Source organism: Felis catus, chromosome B2 (genome assembly GCF_018350175.1).
Source record: "Felis catus isolate Fca126 chromosome B2, F.catus_Fca126_mat1.0, whole genome shotgun sequence".
NCBI classification, from domain to species: domain Eukaryota; kingdom Metazoa; phylum Chordata; class Mammalia; order Carnivora; family Felidae; genus Felis; species Felis catus.
The window spans coordinates 150,057,244-150,073,578 of NC_058372.1; the positions used below are offsets into that span (position 1 = coordinate 150,057,244).

The following is a 16,335-nucleotide window of genomic DNA, read 5'->3' on the forward strand; positions in this document are numbered from 1 at the left end:
GCGGAGAACGTGGGAAGGACGGAGGAGAGACGAGAATGAGGAGCAGGGAGAAAATCTGAGACGCTGATACAAGAGCAGGGGTGAGGGGCAGAAGTAGGGGTGACGAGACAAACCCAAAGGCAAGGAGAGGACAGGGGCGGGAGGGGGGAGGACAGGAAGCGACCACAAAAGGAGGGCCCGGCAGAAATGACAGTGGCAGAGAAGAGTTTGGGGATTAGGGAAAGAGAAGGACCCTCCACAGTGATGTGCGTGGTCATTATTGTCATTGTTTTACCCCCAGCTCTGTGCCTGCGGAAGTGGTCCACGCCGTCGACGATGTGAGTCACATCTCCAGCACGCCGCACTTGGAGGAGCTCTCTGTGTGGTGGTTCCCGTGGGCCCCAGAAACATCCACCCCTGGGCGTAAACCAGAGACGGGTGAACATAGGAGAGTTTCCCCCTTTATTCCGTGCCTCCTCAGATAGCAAAGATGGGTTCTGTGTCCGGATTTCCGCTGGAGCGAGAAATTAACGCGGGCTGGGTGCGCGTCCCTTGTGCGAAGCCGCGGGCCCCCTCACTGTAGGTGTGTGTGTGTCAGGAAAGCCGCTCTGCTCTCGTTGGTTTTCCAGCCCCCAAGTCAGCCAGCGCACGAAAGGACGGAACCTGTGGTCTGAGCATAAGGCAAGAAACGCAAGCGTGGAACCGATGTGGCTCCTCATGAACCGTGTCGTTTTAAAATTATGAAACGGACGTGTCTGCTACCAGCCCACAATTTTGTTTTCTCTTCAGAACCTGCGTGTTTCTTAGCTTTATCGACCCAAAAGGCCTGGAAGCAACAGTGGGAAGCCGAACACCCAGACCGTGGTTTCCACCTGCTGGGAGTACAGGACGCGCCCGGGACACAGGCTGTGCCAGGCAGTAAAGCGAGTAGGGAAGACGGTGGGGTTGTGTCCACAAATGCAGAAGGGATGCCCACTGACGTAGGGTATCCTACGTCTTGGAGCTCAAGACGTGACTGGAGCCAGGTTGAAAAAGTACAGAATTCTACACAAACCTTCAGTTCGCAAGTACTTCCGTCTTTAAATCTCATTGATGGCCTTTGGAGAGGGCTAGAGCATCGGTCTATTACTCTAAAAAATTACAAAGAAGTAAACATTTATGATGCCTTTCCTGTACGAAATGCATTTCAGGGTAAATAAATAGTTGGCGAGAGAAAGTTTTTCTTTTCAGAAGATTCTAGATTATCAATTCAGAGTAAGTGATAAGAATAGAAGTCACCACTCGAAAGCCCTAATAGATCTGGGTGACAGTCTTCAGTGGGTGCTAGACGGTTAGGGGACAGCAGGATCTTTACCACGGAAGGTTCCAGAACCCAGAGCACTCGAAGTTTCACAGACAGAGAGATGCTCAGACGTGAGGAGGTGGCCACGGGCCATGAGGTCACAGACAGAGAGACGCTGAGATGTGACGAGGTGGCCACAGGCCATGAGGTGCTACAGTCCCACCAGTGAAGAGACTGGGCTGCAAAGTTGAGCCCACATCTAATGGAGTCTGGGGGTCTGCCATTTTGAACAAGAGGAAAGAAATCAGCCAAGTCAGAACGTGAGACACTTCACAGGACAAGTGACCCGATTCCTCTGAGAAATCAGTAACGCCAAGGAGGGCAGAGGAGGCAGAATGGGAGACGCCCCAGGCTCATAATCACAGTCTCTGAACAAGTCATCTGTAAACCACATTTTGGGGACAACCAGAGAAATTAGACTACGTGTGGGTTTGTATTAACTGCCTGAAGTGAGATGGTAATGGCATGGGGGCTGTGCTGAAAAACTGAGTCCTCATAAGTGAAATCAAATGCTGTGTTGTCTGGTATTTAAATTAAAATACGCCAGGGGAATGGGAGGTGGGTTGAGCATCTGTATAAAACAAGATGGACCAAATGTCTAGAGTGCCGGGTGAGGGCTCTCATTATCCTGTTTCCTCCAGTTTTGTGCATGGCTGAGCGTCTCCATAAATAAACATGAAGATACGTTGGGCTTACACTTCACTGCCGCTTGTTACGACCATTGCTGCACGAGTCTAGAAAGCGTGTGGAAGGTGAACTCTCAGCTGTATTGATGCCCAGACCCTGGTCCTCTAGACCGCGGTGCCGGGTGGAAGCCGCGAGGGGCTGCTCCCCTCCGCCCCCCTACAAGGTCCGTCGTTGGAGTCTGTCTTATGGTGGTCACATGTCATAATCTGCGGTGACTCTTCCTAAAGCCACTTCGGTTCACGGATCGACGGCTTTCTTTTTACACAGCAGCCCAGGAAACCGTTAGAGCGGTATTGAAAACTCTTTCAACAGTCTCTGCAAATAAGCACTTTAAAAAGTCCCTGTTTTGAAGGATTTTTTTTTTTTTTTGGTCTATCACTTGATGCGTTGTCTGTTGCCTTAAACACCAGTACGACTGAGTCGAGCAAAAGGAGACAAATTAAATTCTCATTGTTAGGAATTTGAGTGAAAAGGAGCCCTGATGCATCCTGTTAAATTTCCTTCTATAGGCGGAGACGCGGAGTATCCGTGGTCGAGTACTGGTCCTTTCTGCACCGTGCGTGATCTGCGGGTGTACTGGTTGACCTTCAGTTTTTAGTGGGAGAATGTATTCCGAGCCCGAGACCTGGCCTTCACGTGCTTTATAAAGACCTGTTGTCGTCCCTGCTTTCTATTATAGATGTTCTTTGTCGTGTGTTCACCTCGTGACTGTCCTCTCCGGTTCCTGTCAAATTCCCACTGAATTTTCAAATTCAGAAGCTTGAGGGTTTTGTGTTTCCTTATATTTTACGCATCAAGATAACATTTCTTTTGATTGGGTCATTTTGGATTTTCTTTGAAGGACTGAGTGGAACCCAAGTTGTGTTTTAACTTAATTGAGCTGCTGGTTCCGGAGCTTTGTGTCACTAAATGTGCGGAGAAGGCGAGCGGTCAGTGTAGTGACCTCGGGGCTCTGGGCTCCCACGGGTGCTCCCGAGTCTGAAGAGCGTGAGAGTCTGTGTCACACGTGTGGCACAGCGTTGCGTTGCAGTTTGCGACCTAATCCAACATTGAATCGTTGGCGATTCACACTGTAAATAAAATCAGTCTCACGGGGAGGAGTCTGGCCACTGTCCCTAGTTCTCGGTGGCTGTCTTCAGGGTTAGTTAGGTGCATTTTCCACTTAACACGCATCTGCTTGTTTGACAATCAGATATGGAAGAAGAGATTTGCAGCTTTGTCTGCTTGTCTGTGGCTCCCCCTTATTTTTCACTCTTATCAAGCATTCAGTTTGACGGTCACAGGCTTGACTTTCCGAATACAGCTAAGGAAGCCTAGGGGTCAAATGATTCTCCTGCAAATATCTGCAGCTGAGGTCAAAAACATTTTCTGAGGGGTGCGTGACAAAGACTGATGGGTTTGACATCCCTAAGACAAAATTGTTAATGATCAAAGTTTCATAGGGTCCTTGTCCCCTAACCGAGGCTCACCTGGTCCTCGCCGTAACCGTGATGGCGGCGACATCTGCCAGCAGCTTCGGCTCACGCAGAAAGCAGAGACGTGCGGTCACGCCCCGGATACTCCGGTGTCTGGTGGGATGAGGCGCGAAAGCACGCTGAAGGAGACCTCTGCATCTCGAGCCGGTATTTGGGGATGCTTGCATGAGCTCAAACATAGAACATCCCAACCTGAGCTCCGCATTTTCCCTGCGGACACACCCTTACTCCTGTCTCCCCATCTTCGCAAGGGAAAGTCATCCACCCGGTGTCTGGTGCCAGAAATGTGGGGGTCCCTGTGGACTCTTGCCTCATGAGTGCCCCTCAGATCCTGTCGGTTCTGCAGGAGGAATCTCCCCTGGGTCTGATTTAGTTCGTTCCCATCACTCTCACACTTGGGGCCACACTCCTGTCCCTGGGCCTCGCCGACCTTGCCCTCCTGAATCTCCGATCCGCTCTGTGGCTGGGGAGAGCAGTCCTTGAAGATGCAGTTTGGTCAGATACGTGGGCCTCCTGGCTTGAAGAAGAAACTGGAAAGTCTCAATTCTGACCTCTGTTTGTGCAGAGGAACATACGCGTTGCTCCCAGCTACACTGGCCTTGAACGTGACAAGCCCTTCGCTGCCTGCAGGACTCATGCGCTTTCCTCCTTCCAGAATGCCCTTCCGCTCAGCCTGCCCGGGCATCCCAGTCTGAACGAGACCATCTGTGTCCCCCCCACCCCCGCATCTATTTACTTCTCTGGGGTTCTTGGTGGAATCGCACATAATTTTCCGCCGCCGATTTGTGAAGTTCGTCTGCACCCCCACGTGTAGGCCTCACCCTCTGTTCACCATGACACTCGGTTCTAGATCTGGCATGGCCGTGTCTCCGTGCACATGAGCGAATGATACACACGCTTCTAGTTCATTCCACAGCCTGGGGCTTTCTTATCCGTTCTGCCACCAACGAAACAGGATAGGAATCGGAAGACTGGAGTCACAGGCTAACCGTGCACCTTGGCTCTGTCACTCGGCTTCTTGAGGCCTGTGAAATCCGCTCTTTCCTGCGGTGAAATTGTGGGTGTAAGAGGGGCTTTCTAGAACCCAGATTTAGTGTCTCAAATATGAACCAATTGTGAAGAATTGAAAATCGTTACAACAGCTAGTGTGACTTATACAGACTTTGGTCAGAAAAAGATGTTTGCATTTTTAAGGAGTTACAAGGATTTAAGGAAGAAATTCTCTTTCTCTTCCCATCAGCTTACTTCAAGCTCAAGCTCTATCTTTTACATTTTCTTCTACTGGTCAGTTATTTCATGGCTTTAAATCGGATTCACAAAGAATTTGTCCCTCAGCCCGTCTCCAGCGTGCGCACCATCCCAGGAAAGGACACACCCCTCTGCCGGAAGACCCATTGCCACGGCCGAGTGCCCTCCACTGGACTGCCCCTATTTCACTCGGTGTCTGAAAATGACCCTCTTCTGCGTAACGTCTCTGGAGTAGGTACTACAGAGTTCCTAATATTTTCTCCTTTCGTAGGTAACTAATTTATCCAAATTTTAGAACCACGGACTTAGCGAATTCTGTGAGGCGCACCAGGGCCGACCCCGTTGCCGGCACATCTTACAGATGGCAGGAAATGGGGCTTCGAGAAGATAAATGAGCACCCAGGGTCACACAACAAGTTGTACCAGAGTCTGAATTAGCAAATAGAGTCTATACTAGGTGTGAAGAAGTCTGTGGCTGCTTCTTACCCAAAGACCTTCAAGAAGTGTGGAGCCGGTGACTGTCTGTGGTCCTGGCGGCCCCTGCGGTGCCGGGTGATGGGCAAGGTCGGGCTGGATGCCACGGCCAGGCGTTGAAGCAGCCGGCAGGCTCGGGCCCACGTCTTGTCCCCGCTCCGCCGAGTAGCCACGGACCAGCACACCAGTCCGCGCACTCGCACGCACGTGTGCCCTGCGAGTGGACACCCTCCCGGGCTGGGTCCCTGATCTCCGAGGGGATGCCGTGGGAGGACGTCTGGGAGCGTAGGAACACTCGGCCCAGGCTGTGGGTCACTTCTGCGAATCCGTCACCCAGCCTGGAAACTGGAGCGTGGCAATGATTTACGTGACCCCCTCCTCCCCTCCCCGTCTGCGGTGATCACCAGTTCAAATTTTATTTCGATAGTGTCTTGCATTGAATATTGATGTAGATGCCAATAAAATCCATAAATTATACAATGTTCATAAGTACCTAGAATACTGGCATAACGTCAGGAAGACGACGACCGACTGCGCCGGGCGCCTTCCACATGCCCCCCCGGGGAGCCTTGCAATTCCACGAGGCAGGCGTGCCCATCACAGCGGTGCCCGCAGGTCTGCGTTGACCATCTCGGAGTACCCGGCCGCTCCCCTCCCGGGAGGACGGATGCCAGAGGGCAAGAGCCTGAAATTTTGGATGAAGGGAAATTATCTTAAAAGGCCGCGGGAAATGAGTCTTATTTGTGAGGAGAAGGGCGTTGAGCGCTACGAACGAGGAGGCATTTGTTTGGAAAGGAAGAACATTTAAGCTGTGTTTGGGAAAATGAGACTTTGCTCTTGGAATCATTTCAGATGTTGCTTAAAATCTAGTGATCACACCGTAGGATGACATTCTAAATAGCCAGGGAAGCTTCTGGACTCATGCTTGTTTTTATGGCTTCTTACGTTCCTTCTAGGGTGTCCCTTGAGCTTTTGGGTGAGACGTTGTAAACCTTAGCATTTTCCATTTGTTTTTCTTTATGGTCAAAACGCAGACATTTGAAGACGTCAGTAAAACACTTTGGGGTGTGTGTTTCTGCGCCGTTCATCCTGAGGGGCTAGGGTTACGTCTTGACACAAAATTAAAGGAATACCACCACGAAAATATGCCTCACGCGGGGAGCGAGGGGCCGAGGCTGGTGGTCAGATCCTGGGTCCGGGTGCCAGGTGTGGCTTCTGCTCTGAAGACGGTGTCAGTGCCTTACTGCTCGGTCCTGCGTCTTCCGGCGGAGTTTGGGAGTTAAAAAGATCTAGGAGGGGCGCCTTGGGGGTTCATCCAGTTGAGCGTCTGACTAGCTCAGGTCATGATCTCGCGGTTCATGGGTTCGAGCCCCGCGTCGGGCTCTGTGCTGACAGCTCAGAGCCTGGAGCCGGCTTCAGATTCTGTGTCTCCCTCTCTCTCTGTCCCTCTCTCTCTCTCTCTCTCTCTGTCTGTCTCAAAAATAAATAAACATTAAAAAATTTCTTTTTAAGATTTAGGAGCTGCTTCCTTCACAGGGGTATTACTGTTATTATATACCAATATTACTGGTATCATAAGGGGACAAACAGCCCCTGCGGCAGCTTCTGACACACTGTCGGTGCTCAATAAATCCTCAGCGGAGAACTGAACTCTCCGTTAGCGACTCCCCTGAGGATAAGACCTCTTCCTTGAAAGCCGTGTTGAGACATAGCCACCCCCAAACCTTCGGATAGTAACTAGATAAGGTGCCCGGGCAGCGGCGGCCGTGTGACGGGACGGGGGGCCCCGGTCCCGGACCGCTGCTCCGTCCTGGCCAGAGTCCCCGTGGACGGGTTTCTGGCCCTTTCTGCTCTGACGTACTTTTCCTAATGGTAGCAAACGGCCTCCCACTCTGCCACCCCCGGCTGGCAGCTTGAGATAAGGCCTTGAATGGTGCGCCCACAGCTTGATGTCCTGTCACTAGCTCCTCACACTTTTCGGTTGAGGTGACTTATCCCCTTCTCGTCTGATGTACACGTTGGAAAGGTTTCCAAGGCAGTGACGTAAAGCGTGGACTGGAAGGAAGGCCGCTGGGCTGGAGACGGAGAGACCAGCGCAGGGGGGAAGCCAGGGACCATCTCGTCAGCCCGCGCCCGCCCGCCCCAGGAGCAGCAGCAACGAGTGTCGGGAAGGGAAGGCCCATGCGAGATGCTTCCGGTGAAATCAAGGCCTAACTATCGAGTGTGTTGGCAAGGCCACCGCTGAGTGATTTTTTCAAAGCTCGTCTTACCCACACGCACACCTGTGTGCCTGTAGCATTTCACGTTTGATCACGGGGACGGCGCGGCCTCACCTCGCTGGCCGGGTCAGCACCTGAACCGGCAGCCCTCGCAGATCCAAACGCAACCGCACGCGGCTCCCACGGCCCGGCCCGCGCCGCTGGCGGGAAGTAACAACCGCGTCTAGAACAAATGGCATTGAATTCCACAGCTTATGCCCCCAGCGCCTACCCAGGCCGCTTTCTGGACACGCATTTATTTTTGCAGATACGCGTATATGTGAAGGGACCCGCAGGGAGCCGGGAAGGCACACCCTCCAGTGGCTGTCGCGGAAAAATCAAATGTTGGTTGTTTTTCACTTCTTGCTACAGGCCTGGTCATGAATTTGCATTTTGTCTTAGAATTGGAACCCATTCGGAATGTGTATTTTTGTTTCTGCGCTTCAGGAGAAGTAATCTAATGCTGCGTTTCTTGTTGAAGACAGCCTTTGCTCGTGTCCACACAAAATGGCATTGAAGGAGACAGCGGGGCAAGACCCAAATCCACGCGTTTTAAAAGCAAAACTTTTAGCCCCACCAGTTATAATGAAATAACATGTCCAAGATGGGACTTCGTCGGTCCTGGGAGAGTCTCACGCCTCACTCGAGAGGTCCAGTGCCCGCAGAGGCCCCTCCCTGGGCCGCTGCACCCCCCCACCCCCGTCTGTAGCAGAGAACGAGCTCCTCTGGGCGTTCCTCGCGGAGGCGACTTTCCTCTCGGACCAGCGCCCGGCCAGCCTGTCCCCTAGAGGGGAAGGAAATGTTACAGTCCCTGGGGACCATCTGGTCGCTGTCTTAGTTACTCAATTGTGCGGTTCAGTAAAATGCATCCGTAGACAATCCGTAAACCGGGCGTGGCTGCGTTCCACCAAAACTTTGTTTACAAAAACTGGCGACAGGCTGGATTGGCCCGAGGGCTGTGGTCTGTCAACCCCTGCTCAGTGTTACCAGTGCAGCACTGGCTGTGTCTTAACTGCCTTGTTTACGCTTTTTTATTAGGAAACAGTCCTGGTGAAATGTGATCGGGCCGCTCACCCGCCGATTAATAACACTTATAGTTTTGAGAGGTAAGTGCTTTGACACAGAAAACAAAGTCACGCAAATATAAATCTTGCGTTAGCATTTGGTTAATGAAATTCACAATTTATCCCATCATTTGCACTAATTGCTAATGAGCATAGGCAACTGAGTGGAGAAAGCATGTCTTGTCTTTTTTGTTTGTTTAAGTGTATTTATTATTTTGAGACAGAGAGGGTGAGCGGGGGAGGGGCAGAGAGGGGCGAGAGAGAATCTCAAGGAGGCTCCACGCCGACAGCGGCGAACGGGACGCGGGGCTCCAATTCGCGAACCGTGAGATCATGACCTGAGCCGAAGTCAGATGCCTGACTGAGCCCCCCAGGCGCCCCAAGCTTGCCTTTGCGACAAGTAGCGGCGAAGCAGTGGGTGAGCCTGCAAACAGGCAATGAGCCTTGGTCTGTGCACCACACTTTTCAGCGTTTGTGTATTTATTTTGAGAGAGAAAGCGTGAGCACGTGCGAACGGGGGAGGGGCCGAGAGAGAGAGGGAGGCGCAGAATCGGAAGCAGGTTCCAGGCTCTGAGCTGTCTGCACAGAGCCCGACGCGGGGCTCGAACCCACGAACCGCGAGATCATGACCTGAGTTGACGTCGGACGCCCAACCGACTGAGCCACCCACGCTCCCCTGTGGGTCACACCTTTTGCAAAAAAGTAACTGACATGGAATCTAGACCTGAATATAACACATAAAACCACAACGCTTTCAGAAGATGACTCAGGAGAAAAGTCTTTGTGACCTCGAGTTAAGGAAAGAGTTCTCAGAAATTCCACAAAAAGCGCGATTTATACAAGAAAACGATGTATCAGGCTTTGCCACAGACACCGTCCGCTCTGTGTGTGTGACGTCACCAGGAGAAAGGGCAGGCGAGCCCCAGGCCGGAGCGAACCTTTGGAAATCACAAAGCTTACCAAGCACTGGTACCCAGAGAGGAAGAGAACAGACCACGCCATAAGCAGGTGGGCAAAGTGTCAGTATAGACGTCGCAACCGAGAGACGCCGACGTCCTTAGTTTCGCGGGAGGGCCGGCTGGAAGCCACCGGTCCACGTGGCCCAATGCCGAAAACCACGGGCTGGTGGCTGGAGGGGTCAGCGTGGTTGATGCGGACGAAGGTGGCACCGCCCCTTTGGACACGGTGTTCTGTGACATGAAACGCGCTTCCTATGTGACCCAGACCTCCTGGAAGAGACGAAGGCCTGAGGGTGGAGAACAAGCCAGACTCTGCCAGGAGCTGGGAGGCGGGAGGGGTTGTCCACGGAGAGGCCACAAGAGAGGCCACAGGGGAGGCCACGGGGGAGACTCATGCTGAGAGCTGCTCTCCGTCTCACTGGCGGCCTTGTGTGCACTCGTCTGTGCCCACGGAGCTGCCGCCTCCGTGGCCGAAGCACGGGATCCATTTTAAAAATACAGTCAATGTTTCAGGGAGACCTGAGGAGGCAAGTGGGCTAATTGTGACGTGTGGGTCCTGATTCAATCCGTAAACTCTGATGCTTTTTTTAACAAGAAAGCTGAAGTGGCCGTGTGGGCTTCAGACACGACACCACCAGGGAAAGGGGGCCTTCCTCAGAGGAAAGGGGCCGGCTGTCAGCGCCAGCCTCTCGTCCGCAGTCCGGCTGCCTCTCCTCGTGCACCTGGAGCCTTCCCTCCCCTGGGCCTTCAGGGCCACCTGTGTCTCGCCGGGCGTTTCGGGTCCTGTGTTGTCTGCGCTCCGAGCGAGAGGAGGGCGAGGAGGGCCACGCCACCCCAGCCCGCTGCCACGGGGCGGGTCTTCAATCCCCCTCGTGTTCCTGTGGCTTCTCACATGTGCAGGTCCCAGGGCTTGGCCTTGTCAGGAGCCCCTGCGCGGGCACCGTGGGTGGAGAAGCCAGGGCCGGCCGCTCACACGCCTTTCCAGGGTCAAGTCTGGGCCGTCGTGTGCCTGCCGCGGCCGTGGGACCCGGGAAGGGGGGGCAGGGCGCTGGGGGCCGGGACGCGTCTGTCGGTGTCACGGGGACCATGTTTTGGGGAGCCGGTGGGGGGGGGCAGCACGCCATACACATTGGGGTCAGACTGAAGGGGAAGGTCTCGACTGTGGTGTTTGGGCTGAACAAAAAAAAGAAAGGAAGGAATTTGCACCAGTCGCTGTCCATCCAAGCAAGAAGCAAGAATTCACATTTAAATCTCCGTAAGAATTTATTCCGGGGAAGAATTTATTCAGGATTGTCCCACTTCAAAGTCAGCAGAGCATATGGGTCTTATGAAATCAGAACACTGTTTATTTTATAGAGCTTTTGACGGAACTAATAAATGTCAAAATATTTTATTTCAGGGTTGAAAGACACTCTCAACAGTTTCAGTACTTCGCCCCTTTTAAAAAATAAATATGTGTGAAGGGGAAAATACGTTCCTTCCTAAAAAATTCAGGAAAAGTATGAACGGGCCCAGAGTCAGAAGACCGCTGCTATCTTCTAAGTGGGATAAAAATACATTATTATTTTTTAAAATGGCAAATTAAAAGTGGCAGCCATTGACCCAAAATGCCGTAAGAAAAATAAGAAGTAATTTCATTATTTTGAGCATAACGGATGTATCAGGTAGTTGAAGGACCCTTGGCTGTGTCCCCCCGTTACACGCATTCATGCTGTGTTGTCCCCACATGTTTGCGTCGATTCCCGGGGTCGTGAGTTCGAGCCTTCCCTGAGCTCGTGTTACGGGCTGGCGGGGCTGGAGGTGAGCTGACGGTGTCTGCACCAGTCCTGACGTTCTGTTAACCAGGCGTTAACCAGGCAGAGAAGAGAGGACATTCCGGTAGGGAGACAAAAGGGTCAAAGGCACAGAGGAGATAGGAGCAGAGGGTCAGAGACCCCCCTGACCCCCACAGGGTCAGGACCGCAGTGTGGCCGGGCGCACCCTGGAGACGGTGGGGGTGCTGGCTGTGTGGAGCGGACCCCCAGGACGGCTTCGCCTTCCCCCGGCAAGTGAAGATTGGGTTAGCCCTGCCGGTCAGCTGGCCCGCCACCCCCCGACCCCCGTGCCCACAGCTTCCCGCCAGGACGTGCTTGGACCTGGGGCCTCCCAGCTTCTGGCCTCCACCCAGCTTCTCTGGTGGGAGGCGGACACCCTGTCGGGCAGCTAACAGCCTCCTGCAGCCTTTTCTCCAGTGAGCTCGCGTCTGTAGATGTGTTTCTACAAGATACAGAGAGGACTTCTGATATGAGAAGAAATGCAGGGAACATGTTCCTGCGTAAGGAACACGTGAGAAACGGAAGGAGATGTTACAACACAATCAGCATTGGCCTTTTTCTTTGTTTTCCGGAGCACTTGGTATGTTAGGGATATTGATCTCTTGTCTGTGATTTAAGTTGCAACCGTTTTTCCAAGTTTGTTATTTTATCTTGTTTTTGCTTCTGACAGCTCTTACCTGTGCCAAAGCTGTCCCCCTGTTAACTTAATTACAGTGACAAAGGCCACCAGGTTAGAGAAGAATAAACCCACGTGTTCTAATATTTGTGTGGTTTGACTTCTCACATTAAACTCACGACCCGCCTGGAACATCCTAGAATATTGTCTAAGGGATGGACCCCATTTTTCGTTTTTCCATGTACCTCCCCAGTTAGTGACACCACTTAGTGAAACACATCTTTTCCCCGCTAATCTGAGATGCTTCCTTTATCATACAGCTGGCACACGCGGGGCCAGTTCTAGACTCGTCTCGGGTGCCCTGGACGCCCCCTCCCCCGGCTCAGGTGCACGGCCACGGCCTCGGGTGCAGGCTTCACAGCACACGGAGGGTCCCCAGGGACAGCCCCACCCCCACTCCTTCTCTCCCCGGGGTTTTCCTTTCTGTTCTGACCTCTTGTTTTGCCAACGCAATTGTATAATCACATTACCAGCTCCAGAGAAAAACGTGATGGCATCTGTGGTATTTGGGGGTGTTTTTTGGGGGGGGGGAGTAAGGCAAGTTTATAAACTAACTTTGGAAAAGACTGACTTCCTCACAGAGTTGAGTCTTGCTGTCCAAGTACGTGGTCTGTCTTTTTATTTGCTTGAGTTGGGTTATGTCTTCCAGGAGAGTTTTAGAGTTTTCTCCGTAAAGGATGTGGACATTGCTCATGAGGGTTATGGCTGGGTTTTCAGTTTGCTTTCCTCCTGCCATCGATGGGAACTTCCTCCCACGGTATCTTCTGACTCAGCTGTTCGTGTGCACGAGTGTGACTGATGTTTGCACAGATCCACGAGGCCCGCCACCTCTCTCACTGCCCCTGCGCAAAGTCGCGTCCTTTGACTCTGGAGGGGCCGGTGCACGACCACACGTCACGTCCAGTGGAGTCAGTGTCCCGCCCGGATCTATGTCATCGCTTCCCTGTGTCCACCTGGGCTCCTGAGTAATGACTCAATACAGTGTTACCAAGTGCAGGTGGCACAGGACCCTTGACCTTGGCTTCACGTTGGTGGCAAAGACCTGAGTGTTTAAGTAAGACGTTCACAAAGCCTCAACTAGTTACTATTTAGGAAAAGTTTACTGACCCCTACTATAGATTAGAGATTTAGAAGACGTTTGGCCAGTGGCCATGGGAATGCCTTGTTTGAATCGTGATTTTTAAAGGCTGACAGGAAAAATAAGCCCGCCGGAGAGTGGGAGAAACGTCAGAGAACGCCGGACGGCTTTGGGGGTGACAGTAAGGAATTACTGCTAGTTTTCCAAAATGTGGTGACGGTGACATTGTGATGTTTTTGGAACAGTCACGTCCTTTTCAGACACACATCGAAACATTTGCAGACAAAGCAGATGGACACGAGGCCAGCTTCAACCGGCTGCGGGCGGAGGGCGGGTTTGTGCAAAGTAGACGGGCCCTGGGGAGTTGGGGGACAAGTTAAAAAACAGATTCAAGAGCTCAGCATCGCACCCCTTGCTCTAAATGCCCTCCTGATCATGCATGATGACCCACATTTTATAAGGGATGCCTCTGAAGTTTAAAATTAATCCCGCTTTGGGGCTCCTGGGTGGTTCGGTCACTTAAGCGCCAACTTCGGCTCAGGTCATGATCTCACGGTTGGTGGGTTCGAGCCCCGCGTCGGGCTCTGTGCTTACAGCTTGGAGCCTGGAGCCTGCTTCAGATTCTGTGTCTCCCTCACTCTCTACCTCTCCCCGACTCTCTCTCTCTCTGTCTCTCTCTCTCTCTCAAAAATCCGGGCACCTAAGTGGCTCAGTCAGTTTTGAGTCCTGACTTCCACTCAGGTCATGATCTCACGGCTCATGGGTTTGAGCCCCACGTCGGGCTCTGTGCTGAGAGCTCGGAGCCTGGAGCTTGCTTCCGATCCTTGTCTCCTTCTCTCTCTGCCCTTCCCCACTTGTGCTCTGTCTTTCTCTATCAAAAATAAATAAATGTAGGGACACCTGGGTGGCTCAGTCGGTTAAATGTGCGACTTCGGCTCAGATCATGATCTTGTGGTTCGTAGGTTCAAGCTCCGGGTCGGGATCTGTGCTGACAGTTCAGAGCCTGGAGCCTGCTTCCGATTCTGTGTCTCCCTCTCTCTCTGCCCCTCCCCGGCTCTCTCTCTCTCTCTCTCAAAAATCAGGGCACCTGAGTGGCTCAGTCAGTTTTGAGTCCCAACTTCCACTTGGGTCATGATCTCACGGTTCATGGGTTTGAGCCCCGTGTCGGGCTCTGTGCTGGCGGCTCGGAGCCTGGAGCCTGCTTCCGATTCCGTGTCTCCCTCTCTCTCTGCCCTTCCCCCGTTCATGCTCTGTCTCTCCCTCAAAAATAAACAAACATTAAAAAGTAAAATAAAATTAATCCTGCTTCTAGAGATAACAGGGATCGATTGGACATTATGAAACGTTTTAAAAATTAAAGAAGAGAAAAGTTTGGTTCCAGCCGAATACGAACCTGTATTTCAGGAGCCTAAGCTTGGATGCAGGGTGCACTCGATTCAGTACGTCTGCCCCCGGCGTGCTCTGCGCGCTCGGTAGTCTGGCACAAAGCCCCCTCTGCGGCTGCATTCCGGTCTTGTTTCACATTGTGCAGTGAACTGCATTTTTTGGAAGTCCTTCCTGCCTGGCTGTATCTGTGGGAGCTTCTAAACACAGAGCCACACTGATTCCCTCACACAGCAGACACCCGGTCCTGGTGCCCAGCTAACCTGGGGCCTAGGCAAACAATACTGTTTGTTAAGAGCTCCAGCATAAAAAATCAAATACTGTGTATCAAATGTTGCCTGGAGTATGATTTTTACACTATTATTGTTGGACCCACTTAAGTGGAGCTAATTTAGTTCCGGGATAATTACATGGTATCCTTTCTTTCTTTCTTTCTTTCTTTCTTTCTTTCTTTCTTTCTTTCTTTCTTTCTTTCTTTCTTTCTTTTTTTTTTTTTTTTGCTTGCTTTTTCTTTCTGCTTTGCAAGCATTCATAATTTTACTTATCATGTTTTTATAACAGAGGAGACAATACTTCCGTCTTCCTTAACCTCTGTTAGCTTGAAAGGCCATGGAATTAACCTTTTCCTGTTGAAGACAAAAAAGGATCTTGACGATGTTGGGGCTCATACGGGAAGTGGACGAAGATAGCGTTCTCGGCAGGTTTTCCTGTTTGGTTACTGAGGTAAATCTCTTTTTCTTCCAACTGTGCATCACCTTCCCTGTGCCTCTCAGAGTCTATGGCCCCGCGGAATCCCAGCAAGCGGTATTTGGGGATGTGTGCCCCCTGCTTACGTCACTCTCGGACGGGTGAGTTAAAATACCTCCAAGGTCAGTGATCACAGTTACAGGCAGATCTCATTCCTGCTACAGGATGGGTGTATCACGTTAGAGCCTGAGCATTTTATACAACACAGAGCAACCCGTAGCCCCGTTGTTGATTAGTGGCCATGGGGGGTGGGGGGCCAGGAGAAGGACCAAGCGGGACTCGAGGGAGGGCGTCCGTGGGCACACCTGCCTCGGGTCCTAAAGATGTTCTAGTCACGTGTGTGCGGGCTGACGGCCGTGAGCACCTGCTCCGGTTCTCTCTGGGATTCTTTGTGCATTTTAGAATCTTCGGGAGGTCTGTGAAGCACGTTAACTCTAGATTGAGGGACTCACCAGCCCTTCGAGAAGGAGCCTCTGGCCCCGGGTCCCACCTTCGGAGTTGCTGTGTCTTCAGCAACGAGTGGAGCCAGGTTTGTGTCGCTGACACAGAACGCCAGGACTTCCTACTTCAGGGTGCCTGGAGGAACCCCAGTTTGGAGGCGGAGGCTGCGTGCAGTGTCCTGAAGAAGGCGTGTTTGTGTTTGCCCAGCAAAGGCTGCCACACGGCCAACGTCGGCGGCACGAAGCTGTAACGACAGGGCTGTCCCCGCCTGCGGCGTTCTAGCATCCACACGCACGGCGGGGGCCGGAGAGGGGGCCAGGTCCTCACGGGAGAGCCACGTGGCTCTCGTGGCACACGCCCGCGGGGCCCACCCGGCACTATGACAGCTTCTGCTGCAGCTCTTCTCCCGGAAGAGCTGAATGTGGGGGCTCTTATATCCTCCCCCGAAAGTTCTTCCACTGGGAGCCACGGGAGAGCTCTGTTTTCTTTTAAGCAGGCCTCTTTAGTAAGCAGATTCCAGAAATAGAAAAGGCGTGGTGGTTGCACGATCATCCCCAGAGCTGCCTTTCCATTTTAAATGTGAAACAGATGGCCTTGTTAAGTCCTGGGAGGCTTTCTTCAAGAGGCTTCCTTCCTCTCCACGTCCTTAAAGGGTTCGAAAGGTCCCCGTCAGGGCTCGCTTGTCTGCTGTGGTCCAAGGTGTGCACACG

At 52.4% G+C, this 16,335-nt stretch overlaps 1 protein-coding gene across 6 annotated transcripts in view; it reads left to right on the forward strand.

Moving 5' to 3' along the window:
- The window catches only part of KIF25 (kinesin family member 25), a 46,925-nt gene that overhangs the window by 21,926 nt on the left and 8,664 nt on the right, over positions 1-16,335 (forward strand). For 5 of the 6 annotated variants that reach the window (XM_045058372.1, XM_045058371.1, XM_023254595.2 and 2 more), the window contains 3 exons: positions 281-317; positions 8,502-8,569; positions 15,211-15,285. In XM_045058372.1, the coding sequence (XP_044914307.1) occupies positions 281-317; positions 8,502-8,569; positions 15,211-15,285 (180 nt within the window). The remainder of the gene's footprint in view (positions 1-280; positions 318-8,501; positions 8,570-15,210; positions 15,286-16,335) is intronic. The other variant, XM_045058374.1, reaches the window with a different exon arrangement.